The sequence below is a fragment of the Xyrauchen texanus genome, chromosome 46, assembly GCF_025860055.1.
Source record: "Xyrauchen texanus isolate HMW12.3.18 chromosome 46, RBS_HiC_50CHRs, whole genome shotgun sequence".
In the NCBI taxonomy this organism is placed as follows: domain Eukaryota; kingdom Metazoa; phylum Chordata; class Actinopteri; order Cypriniformes; family Catostomidae; genus Xyrauchen; species Xyrauchen texanus.
In genome coordinates, this window is record NC_068321.1 from 22,759,215 (window position 1) to 22,771,763 (window position 12,549).

Below are 12,549 nucleotides of genomic sequence, written 5' to 3' on the forward strand. Positions count from 1 at the left end.
TCTTTTTCCTCTTTCTTTATGTGATTACAGCATTATTTCCAGTACCATAAGGAACAGAATTTACTCTCAAAACTCTGTACAGTTCTTCACAGACTCCTTTTAAGGCTCTAATGATCTATTTCTCAGAGCATCTCATCTTTAGTGATTTTCGTATTCAGAGAGAATAAGAGATTTTAGCATTTCTTATTCATTCTTTTTCAGCTCCTACATATACTGTAACTTTAATGAAAATCTAAGAGTTACAGCACCTGAGTTTCACAACCCATCCAAAAATTGCAATAAAATGACATCATCTTACGTTATCATCACTACATAAATGCAAGAATGGACAACAGATCGGGACAATGGGGCCCCACATGTGCAATGAACAAATAAATGAAAAATATTATACTCCAAGCCACTTTTCAGCACTTTAAGTGCCTTCTAAACAGCTTATTGAAGCATTGATGTAATAAACTAGTCATGGTACATTTACAAGATATTACTTTTACAATGTATTGCACGATTGGTGTGTTCATTCTCCAAATTGAAACTGTGCGACTTTCTTGCTATTGCAACTATTTCCCATAGTTGTGATGAAATTCCTCATTATTTAGTCATCACATCTTGCGATTGCGACCATTTCTCATTTTTGTTAAGTAATTTCTCATTATTTAGACATTGCGTGTCGCAATTGCAACTACTCACATTTGTGATAAAATGTCCCATTATTTACGTTACACCTCACAATTCCGATTACTCTTATTTTAAATGTAATGTCTCATTCAATGTTACATCTTGCTATTGCAACTACTTCTCATGTTTTTGATGTACATTTTTGTTCTTTAGACATTACGTCTCACAATCGCAACTATTTTATGTGCCATAATTTCTCGTTATTTAGACATTACGTCTCGCAATTGTGACTACATTTCGTATTTGTGATGTAATTTCTTGTTGTTTAGATATTATCTCTTGCAGTTGTGATTACTTACATTTGTGATGTCATTTATAATTAATTAGACGTAGCATCTTGCAATTGCGTCTAAAATACATGACGTAATTTCTCGTTTTTTTTAGACAATACGTATCGCAATTGTGAATAATCATGTTAATGATGTCATTTCTTGTTAATTAGAAATAACATCACTAAATTTCGACTACTATTAATTGCGATGCCCTTTTTCGTCAACTGATGCCTTGTGATGCCCTTTTTCGTCTAATATTTATGATGTAATTTCTTGTGTCTCCACAAGCTATGGATACATTGGTACCGTTGCATCTTTGTAACACACTGATTTGTATGAATTAGTATTTATTTATTTAATGTATTTATTTTACAGTATTTTAATTAGACCCTGAGTCTGTAATAAAGTTTTTGAATATTATTTAGCCATTAAATCTTGCAATTGTGACTACTTATTTTATTTGTGATGCCATTTCTTGTTATTTAGAGTAGACATTACATCTTGTAGTTGCAACAAGAGGGGCTGCAAAGCAGCAGGTTATTGTTTGCTTTACTGCAGGTTAATAAAATAATTTTAAATTAACTTAAATTAAAGCATATCCACACAATATTTGAAGAGCAAAAAATAAACATGGCACACTTTTTGGTAAAAAATCTCCATAGATTGTTTAATACAACATACCATATTTTTTAACAATTCAACATCAATAAAATTGTGTTAATTCAAAATAAAAAACGAAAAGAAAATGCATAATACTTTTATTGCACAGAACAATTTAAACATTTTTCATACTAGATTTTTCACCTTAGATCTTTGATCAGTGTTTTTTCATCAGTATAAAAGAATATTATGGACCACATTAATGCACATTATCGTCCTGGGCTGAATGTCAGAGAGGGCAGCGGTCAGATAAAGATTTATTAGACATAATGCGATGGAAACAGCAGGTAGAGCACAGAGGCAGAGGATTAGAGAGATTCAGGAGTGTGTGTGCGCGTGTGTGTGTCACAGATTAACTAAAGTGGATCAGTAAGGGTTAAACCATCTGTGCAATTCTTCCATCTGTGGCTTCAGTCAGCAGTACAAATCTCTTAGCAAGGTGAAACCCATCCACACTAGTGCAAAATCCAGTCCACTAAAACAGCTCTACAGAAATCACTATAAGATTAACCACACACTAAACACACAGCTGGACTTCAGTGAACCGTTGCTCCATTTTTGTGTGCAGTATTTTCAGGTCTTATTCACTAACCACTCGCAATCCAGTTACATTTCTTTCAGCACAAACACACCTCATTTCAATGCAAATTAGGCTCATTATAGATTCATGCGCCTTATTAACAACTTTGCAATATTTGCCTGACACTATCAACATTGTGCTATTACCAAGAAACCAAATCAGCACCGTTTGCCTCCTTAGATGTGATGGATAACTTTGAACTGACGTGATAACGTCTGAGACAGTTTCTTTGGGCACCAACACTTTACATGAAATAAAGAAAAAGAGATCTGAGACCATAAGACAGGTGTAAGATCCAGAAGACAGATCTGAGACCACAGCTTCTTTTCCACCATCAGGCCAAATGGTTCTGAGCACGGTTCGGCACGGCACGATTTTAAACCGTTCTCAGCACGTGCATAATCATGCTGGTGGAATAGCTTTAGTACGTGGTGACTCACGATTGTCAATTTGCCAATGCCAAAGCAACTAATTTGTTTGGCTATGGTGAGGTTAATAACATTTAATAAAAAAAATGGTGTGTTTTATGTATCTTCCTTCCTGATTTTTTGGATAATGGTTTAACTAGTACAGTATATATTTTCTACACGCCTTTTTCATCAGGGAGGTAGAATATGCGGTAATATTTTGACAATAAAGGTGTGTTCACACTTGGTAGGTTTGGTACGATTAAAACGAACTCTGGTGCGATTGCTCTGTTAGTGCGGTTCATTTGAACAAGTGTGAACGCTGTCACCCGAACCTTGGTGCGCACTAAACAAGCGAACAGAGACCGTCTGAAAAGTGGGTCTCGGTCCGCTTCCAAACAAACTCTGGTACGGTTCGGTTGATATATGAATCCAACATGGACCAAAGACGTCTAAACGGACCAAAACCAGGAAGTAATTTGCCTAATACTGACCTCAAGCATACCTGGTTCTTCTTATCATAGGAGCTATGTTTCCCATTACGGTTCCATACTGGCGTCAGAACCCCCCGTCAGCTGTCCTTGCAGCATATCTTCCTTTGTGTGTACAACGGAGGAATCCCTGGCACTGTTTTGACTCCTTTACACATTTTATTAACTCTTCGTTTGTTCTCAGCTGGTAAGAATACCACCATATATACATATATACATCCAACGAGCGCATTTCGCCAAAATATCAAAATATCGCCAAAGTTCCGTCAAAAAATATACGTCATAAATTCTGTCCAATCAGGTCGTGACTTTTCCCTGATGCCTTTGGTTTTGTATTGTTAGGTTCAGTGTTAAAAATGCCAGTGTGAACGCTAAACAAACCACGACTAAATGTATCATTTTCATTTTTGGCCCAGACCAAGGGAACCGAACAACAAGTGTGAACACACCCTAAATGTCTTTTTAAGCTAGTCTGGGAACTTTTACCTCTATGTATGTTCATGTCAGGTTGCATGCACCGCCCCTCAGCAAATAATGTTAAACCTCTCGCCTTTTTCTCTTGGCTTGACATTTTTCGAAACGGGACGTGTCTTTCCTTTGCTTTAACAGAGTACAAACCAGGGGAAACAGCAGTCCTAAAAACTGGAATATGCAATCATCTTCTATAGCACACTCGCTCAAATGTTGACCTCTGACGCCGTCGTCAACTGAAGTGCAGTATCTGTTATGTACATTGAAGCACAGTGAAACCAGAACCGCGCCAACTGCGAGAACCGTTCGGCCCGATGGTGGAAAATGTTCTCATGGTGTGAGACCCAGCAGTGGTAGCAAGTGAGTGTGATTTTGGGCTGTCGAACACATTGACACCTTTTTATGAAATGACACATCCTCTCAAAAACTGTCTCAGTGTTGCTTTTGGGGGAATAAAACTTGTTGATCCAAAGCTTTAACAGAGGAATTGGCATGTTACATAAGAATGCGAACATGCGTTGTTGTAAATGGGTTAAAATATGACCTGGCACAACAGAAATGCTCACTGCAGGCTACATGAAATCAAATAAAAAATTGGTTAAAAAATGAAAATAAAAACATCACATAATTGCAACTGTTTTACCTTGCCAATCTTCTAACCAATAAATGTGGTTATCCAGGTGTTACTACAATGCTTTGATGTTCCTTTAATTAAATCTCCTCAACTTACTCAACAAATACATCTAAAACAGAAATCCAATACAAAGTAAAAAGAAACAGCAGAGTACAGGTACAAAGAAAGAAATGTTCCATGAAAGTTTTGCTATAAACATTTCTGGAACTATATGGCAGGACTTGTATCCAACAGAATCTATTATATTCCACATTGTGCGGTTTGACATAATCTAGAAGATGTTGGGCAAATTCAGCTGTTAGTTTTGTTACTGTGCTTTCACCCCTGAAATATCTACAGTTTTTCTGTCATAAAACTATTTGCTTTAGTAAAAAACAAACAAATGGGTTAAACGAATAAACAAACAAACAAACAAAGAGGATGCAGGCAGCAGGGATAAGAACGCTCTGCTTTTGCATTCTGAAGGTCGACACAGAACATTTTGGGAGGTTCCATTTGTTTTTCATATTTTTGCCCATAAAAATCCACAGGAAATTAAGTGCTCTCAAACAAAATCATTTCAAGATATTGGTCCCCGTAGGCGGAGTTTAAGTGGAGTGTGCATGAGGGAAAATTTTTCCCTCTCTTATGTTCAATACTGAACAACAGCACGGGCCCCTCTGCCACACATCCGTCTTTTGATTCGAGAGAGGGAAAACACGCTTCCTCTATGGGGAGCTCTCTCCAGAGTCAGAGGTTCTTCAGGCAGGGATTCTTTTGTTTCTGTCTTTATAAGTCTGTTTTTGAAAGGGTCCTTTGAGCACCCGGGCTGGATTATATCATTTTCATGTTAAATTTACGAGGGGCATCAGCACCACTGCTGCTCATCCCAGCATCCGATTTACGTGGGACATACTCTATTTCAATGTTGTGTTTGCTGTTGCCTTTGCCTCTACTCCAGAGGAAGAGGAGAACCAAGCAGAACAGAACGACACCCAAAAAGGAAATGAATCCCATGGTGGTGGCGATAATTAGCGTCTTTATATCAAATGGAAATGGGACTGTGCCTCTCGTTCCATTGGTTCCATTATCATTCGGTTGATTGGAGATGAAGGCCAAGGTTTTGTTGGGTTGATTGGGCCAATCTGGGGAGTAGCTGTGGACGTGAAGGTGGGCCAAAGCGGTATCATTTCCACCAGCATTACTAGCAATGCACACGTACGTTCCGTTGTCCTGAATCTGAGCGTAGCGCACCTCCAGAGTTCCGTCAGGGAAAACGGTAAGCCGACCTATTGTTTTGGTGGTGATAAACTGTTTATGCGGGGATAGCCACAAGATAATGGGTGTTGGGTCTCCATCTGCTTGGCACACAAAGTGTAGAGTTGTACCTTCGTCAACGAACTTCTGCTGCGGCTTCCGTTCTCGAATCCTTGACTTGCGACACGTGAAGTAATTGGGTTGAAGGACATCAGGGAAATCTTTAAACTCTTTACCCTGAACGAACTCGGGTGAGGAGCATGTGGGCTGCTGGCGGTTGAAGTTGAGTCGCCAACGACGTCGGAAGACCCAAAGTAGCCGGCAATCGCACGCCAGTGGGTTATCGTACAATGCAAGTGTCTCCAGGTTTCCCACCGAATGAAATACAGACTCTTCCAGGGTGGTCAGGGCATTGCTGGACACATTAAGGATTTTCAGGTAGTTGAGTCCTCTGAAAGAATACGGTTCGATCATTGTCAGTCGTCCGCCCACCAGGTACAACTCCTGCAACCTGAGCAGGTCATGAAGCCGGTTGCCTTCAATCATCTGGATGGGGTTGTAGGACATGTTGAGGAACCGAAGATAAACTAGGTGTCGCAAAGCCAAATACGGAATTGACGTCAGGTTTGCATTGGTGATCGTTAGAGATGTGAGGTTCAATCCGTACAAGCAGTTGGTGGTCATTGTATCCAGGTAGGGCCAGTTGGCGATCTCTAGCACTTTGAGACGGTATAGTCGCTTGAAGCTGTAGTCTTTGATGCTGTTGATGTTGAGGTTTCGTAAACGCAGCATAACCAAGCTGTGCAAGTGTGTGAAGGCCTCTGTCGGGACAGAGGTCAGGTTGCACTTTTCTAGCGTGAGCTGCTCCAAGCTGCTGAGGCCATGAAATGCCCGGTGGGATATAAAGACAAGGTCGTTATCACCCACCTCCAGCGAGCGCAGGTTATAGAGGTCCTGGAACATGTAGTCCAACAGAATAACAATCTTATTTTCACTGATGTCCAGATTTGTTAGGTTACTGAGGCCTGTGAACACACCCAACTGGATGAGCTTCAACTTGTTGCTGCGAAGTCCCAGAGTCCGCAGGCTGTAGAGATTGTTAAATGCTCCAGGCTCAATGGCGGAGATTGTGTTTTCACTGAGCTCCAGTTCTTTCAGGTTTGGGAAGGTAGAGAACTCATCAGGGTTGATGGTTTTGATTCGATTCTTGCTGAGGTCCAAAAGTTGTGTTTCTGACGGGATTCCCTCTGGAACGGACATTAGTTTCTTGCGGTGGCACATGACTGAGCGCTCTTGTGGGTTACACTCGCAGCGTGATGGGCAGCCTGTGGTAGAGCCAGACAGCACTGTGCCCAGCATTAATATCAGAATGGGCTGCCAGCATGCCACCAGGAAGCTGTGCCCACTCACTTCCCCTGCTACCATCCTACCGGTTACCTGCATAGAGAGAGGGAGAGGAGGAGAAACAGAGCATTACTTAGTTATTAAATATGAAATTAAAGGCATCCAAATTAATAAACAATTAAACTGCACATTATTGACTGAAGCTTCCAGTTTTTAATTTGCTTTTTTTTTTTTTTTAAATGGAATGTGCTTATAAAATATGCTCATGGAACACAAAAGAAGATGTTAGACAAAACCACAGCTTCAGTTTAGCAGTTACTGAGGGTCTAACATTCTTCATAACATTTTATTTTGATATCCACAGAAAAAACTAAAGCCAAACAGGGTTAAATCAACATGATGGTGGGTAAATTATTATATTTACATTTTTGGGTGAACGTTTCCTTTAAATTGACTTCAACCAAACCTAAAGTTAAGAAGTTCAAGTTCTTCTAAAATTATTGTCTCTCCCACATTAAAATGCATTAAATTGTAAGGATGATGATTAAATGGTAAAACGAATGAGTAATTTGTAATCTTTAAATCACATCCTAAAATAAATCTTATTTACAAAGTATATGAAAAATTATTATTTCAATGACTTTGCAATATATGCATCATAACATAGTAGAGTAATATGGTAATTTATGCATATGATTATATAGCAAGCTTTACTCAAATAAACATTCAACACTCAATTTTATCAAATATGTAACAGGGTTTTTGCTTTGTCTCTCTATCCTCTCAAAAAGGTTGCAGGCCACATGCATTTGAGGTTCATAAAACAATTGCACAGTCACAATGATTATTCGGATCTATAAGAAGAAAGATACGCCAATGGCATCAACTTGCGAATTGGCACTTTTGGGTTCCATCTCCTTTGCTTTGAACAAGTGCATCTTCAAAGGCTTTTAACACACAGTTGCACTCATGCACACGAAGTGCCAGAATTGGACTTGGAATCTATTGCAAGGGTTACATCACCATCATAAGAGATTGGTGAATCGTCTAAACCTTTGGTGCAACTAAACAGCTGAGAGGTGATTTAGAAGGCTCTTTCTTTGTCCAACCAGTCTTTTCACTCACAAATCCTCAGAGTATTCACAGTTGCATGTCTGGATTCCATTTGAAATGATGGCACGGATACATGTGAATTTATCTACAATATTCAGGGAGAAATCCAGTTCACAGAAAGTCAGCAGGAGCACACATAAACCAGCTAACATCTGCCACCGGAGCATGTGAGACCAAAAAAAGGGAATTGCTTTAAGGCAGACCTGAAATGATCTTTTTCTCTGTCTGTATGTCTCTCTCTCTCTGATGAATAACAAATAAACTAAATGTGAATCTCACCTTTAAAAACATGTCTAGGTCACATTTCACGACAAGTAAAAAAAAACAAATAAAAAAAATAAATAAAAAAAAAAAAACACAAATTTATATTTTTATTTTTAGGACCATTAAAATTAAATTATTTTTTGCATTGTGACATTGTTTTCATTAAAAATGTAATTAATAATTTAATTAACCAATACAGTCATTTTTAAGATTTTAAATTATTTATAAATATATATTTTTTTATATAAAATCAGCCTAAATTAAAGGCAGTGCAACTTATCCTGTCATGATGTGGAAATACTGTACAATTTAAGTAATAAATGTGAATGAGATTTTATCATCTTTTATTTTGTCACCTTGGATCTCATTTTTCACTATTACGGAATCGCTTTCTCCGCAATGTATATGTGCAATGCTGCCTTAGAATCTGGCCAAAATAAGGCATTAACGCACATATTATGTCTTAAAATGCAACATCCCTGTCGCATTATCATAAAACATACAACTTGCATTAAGAAGTCTGATGCAAGTGATGATTGCTTTTGCCCTGAAATAAATATTATATTGGTAAACACCTCCTCATGCTAATATCACAATGACCCCCACAAGCAAAACTTTCCAGTTCAAAGACCTTGTAGAGTGTTTATGATCCTTAAAATGGTTCTAAAGGGAATTATCTTGCAGCACAAGACCATTAAAAAGAGTCAATGGAGTGCAGAAGAACTCTCTCTTTCTCTCTCTCTCTCATACACACACACACACACACACACACACACCCGTTGGTGCAGCAATCCTTATGCGGACTCTCCACAGACATAATGACTTTTATACTGAACAAACTTTAGATTCTATCCCCTAAACCTAACCCTCACAAAAAACTTTCAAATTTGAAAAAAAAATAAATAAATAGTTTAGTGCGTTTTGAAAGTGATTTGAAATATGGGGACACTAAAAAGCATAATACCTGTGTAATTACCAGTTTTTAACCTTAGAAATATCCTCGTAAATCACCCAAACACACACACACACACACACACACACACACACACACACACACACACACACACACACACACTATATGTCTTCTAAATGAGCCTGTGTGTGTTAAAGAAAGCTAAAAGTGGAAAAGATCTTGTTAGCAAATTCCCAAGTGCAAATTAAAATCTTGTCTTCTTATCTTATCAGTGTGCACCTCTAATCTACACTGTAACTCAAAATACTGTGAGTAATTCATAAGAAATATGTTGAGGAAGAACTTCATAAACAATTTATTCATTTTTTTTTATCTAAAATGTTTTCATATGACAGTGTTATTTCTGTGGGCTTTTGCTCGGGATGCAATGTTTTACACTTTAAATAAGGTTCCATTTCTTAACATTAGTAAATGCATTAGGTATCAAAAATGAACACAAATATTTAAAGCATTTATTAATCTTGGTTAATGCTAGTTTATAAAAATATATTTGTTCATTGTTAGTTTATGTTGGTATATAACACTCTGACTAATGTTAACTCATACAAATTATAATTAACAAAATGTAGGCTACATGTTGAAATTAACATTAACCAATATTAATACATGCTGTAAAATATTGTTCATTGTTATGGTGCGTTCACATACAATGTGAAGAGAGTACATACAAAGTCAATGCAAAGACGCGAATAGATGCGAATTCGTGCCGGGCGACGCGAATGAAGCGAATGGCGCGACTCGAACACGCGAAATCGCTTCATTCGCTGCATTAAGGTATATTCACGCAAGTTGAAACTTTTCAACTCTGGAAAAATTGATGAAAAAATTGCTGTAGCGGTGTGTGGGCACCTGTAATTGTATGACACGACATCATACATGTACAGAGACCGGACGAATGAAGACATCGCTTGGAGGAAAGTGAGCGAGGAAGTTGGACTACCTGGTAAGTTCTGAAAATATGCGTGTCTACTTGATTCCAGCTATTGGTTGTACTTTACTATGAACCACGTCGTAGAAGCCCAGCCTCCTGTCCTTTTCCGGAAGAGAAGGGGGAATACTTGCGGGTTCGTGTTACTCGCGCAAACGCGAGTTTAAACACAAATGTATAATCCAGTCGTCAAACTTGCGCAAGCAAAGCGAGGCGAACATTTTCTTTATGTTGTATGTGAACGCACCATAAGTTCACGTTAACTAATGTAGTTAACTAATGTAGTTAACTAATGTTAACAAATGGAACCTTATTGTAAAGTGTTTCCGAATAATTAATCGAGATTACTATTATAGCTGCCGCGATTCACAAATCGTGAAAAGTGTCAATTACAGCATTCCATTTAGCTCTACTCCCTTTGCATCTTTGCATCATCCCTAAACATTTTTGTGTGTCTGAGTGTTCTAACCATTTTCCTGGGTCAAAAATAGTCAAAGTGGCATTGCTAGTGCTACAGTATGTTTTCTCCGTTGAGCTACAGTAATGTTGAATGCTTATTTGTAATGAATAATCTGCAGTGTTCCCACTGTGAGCTCCACAGCTGTTCTTCAGGATCAATAATGAAGCAACAGAAGCAATGAGTTTAAGAGCATTCTGCATGCATTCAAGCACAGCGCTGGATTCTCCTCAATGCAAATGAAGCGCCCTAAAGTGTGTGCTGCCTAAACCTGAGAGTATAGAGTATGTAAATATTCCTCACATGAAACTGACATGAAAGAACTCTCACTGCTGGCAAGGAACAAGGTGTAAGAATATATTGCTAATTATCTGTCTTTGGGAGTCAAATCAAATAGAGTTATGTATTATTTCATGCTGAACGAGAGAAAGGAAACCTTTCCGGATTCAAACCGGAATTTAAGATAATCCAAATCAATGCTTGACTCAGATAATATAAAGCCCTCTAATAGACTCTTCTGTTGTTGGGGTCGGTGACCTTCATTCTACCTCTAGAGTAACTGAGTGGTTGCATGGAAAACAATGTGGTGAGATAGTGTGTAAAGTGAGACTCTAAAGCAGTAAGGCATGTAAAAAAAACCCCCAGTCAAGTAGTGCCATGAAGTAGCATGTAAAGTAACATGGTCAGTTATAAAGGTAGACGATATATCGGTTTTACCGATTAATCGGTGCCGATAGTTGCTTTCTGGAACTATCTGTTATCTGCAACTATTGGCATAGCCGATAACCGGTAGTTCCAAAAAGCAACTATCGGCACCAGTCTACCTTCATATAAAAAACGTATTTTTTTGTATTACTCTGAAATGTATCTTTTTAAATTAAAGCGAGGGCATGCAAAGAAAAATGCGACTTTTATAGAAATGTCCCTCATCAGCACATATATTGTCTCCAATAATGATAATAATTGTAAAAAGCTTAATTTGGTCAAGTCCCACAATATGCACCCAGTTGTCTTTTATTTCTGGTTATTATTGGGATTTTGATTGAAAAATAAACTACATCTGGGATTTTATTCATTTTGGACTCTGGGATCTATGTCTGTGCTGACTAAGGAAATGTTGAAACATTCTGTGATTAATCATCCGATTAATCAGTTATCAGCCTTTTCCACCACCTAATTATCAGTATCAGCAAAATCCACTCGACCTCCAGTAAGTTATTGTGTAAAGTAATGCAGTGTGGTAGTATGTTAAACATCGAAGTGAATAAATTAGCAAATGATGCAGCAGATTGCAGTCACTGCAGGGGTTTTCAACATGTGGGAAAGGGGGCACAAGATTGCTAGTGACTTGATTCACTTGGATGAAAATATAAAACACACATAATCCAACATGTGTTATGAGAGAATCGCTGAATCATTGATTCGACTTATTCATTAAAAACTCAGTCACTCACTACCGAAACAAAGCGAAAAAAATTGTATCGCTTAAAGATTTGTTTGAAAAAAAAAAAAAAAAAAAAGATTCGCTCATCAACGAAAGAATACTAGTATTTTATCCATTCACTCTACAAAATACTGGCGTAACAAAGTTCAAAGGTAAGGAGGCGGCGAGAACCGGCTTGACAATATAAATAATAGTGTAATAAGAAACTTAAACAAAAAGACACAAACCTAAACACATGCAGGGCAGCTGCCCGTAAATCTCTCTCTCTCTAACTGCCGCCTCCGGATGCCTTTATCCCTCTCGGGCTTGATCAGCCTAATTAGGGGCCAGGTGTGCAGCATCACGGCCCGGCCCCACCCTCCACCCTGCCACAATCCTCCCTCGTTCTTTCAGGCCGGGGAACCCCCTCCTGATGTACATCCACCCCCCCCGACCCCCCATCCCCACCTTTCTGGATCTGGGAGGGGACAAGGGAGGGAAACACAACAACAATAATATTTAAAAAGAGAGGGAAAGGCCAACAGCGGGAGGGAGAGAGAGAGAGAGATTTTTTTACTCGCCGGTTCTCTGATACACCGTAGCTTGGTCCTCTGCCACTCC

General features: G+C 38.5%; 1 protein-coding gene across 5 annotated transcripts in view; it reads right to left on the bottom strand.

The window, feature by feature from the left end:
• Nucleotides 1–1,611: 1,611 nt before the first annotated feature.
• Nucleotides 1,612–12,549, bottom strand: part of LOC127638652 (leucine-rich repeat and immunoglobulin-like domain-containing nogo receptor-interacting protein 1) — a 102,238-nt gene continuing 91,300 nt past the window's right edge. For all 5 annotated transcript variants that reach the window (XM_052120272.1, XM_052120270.1, XM_052120269.1 and 2 more), the window contains one exon: nt 1,612–6,863. In XM_052120272.1, the coding sequence (XP_051976232.1) occupies nt 5,004–6,851 (1,848 nt within the window). In that variant the 5' untranslated portion in view covers nt 6,852–6,863 and the 3' untranslated portion in view covers nt 1,612–5,003. The remainder of the gene's footprint in view (nt 6,864–12,549) is intronic.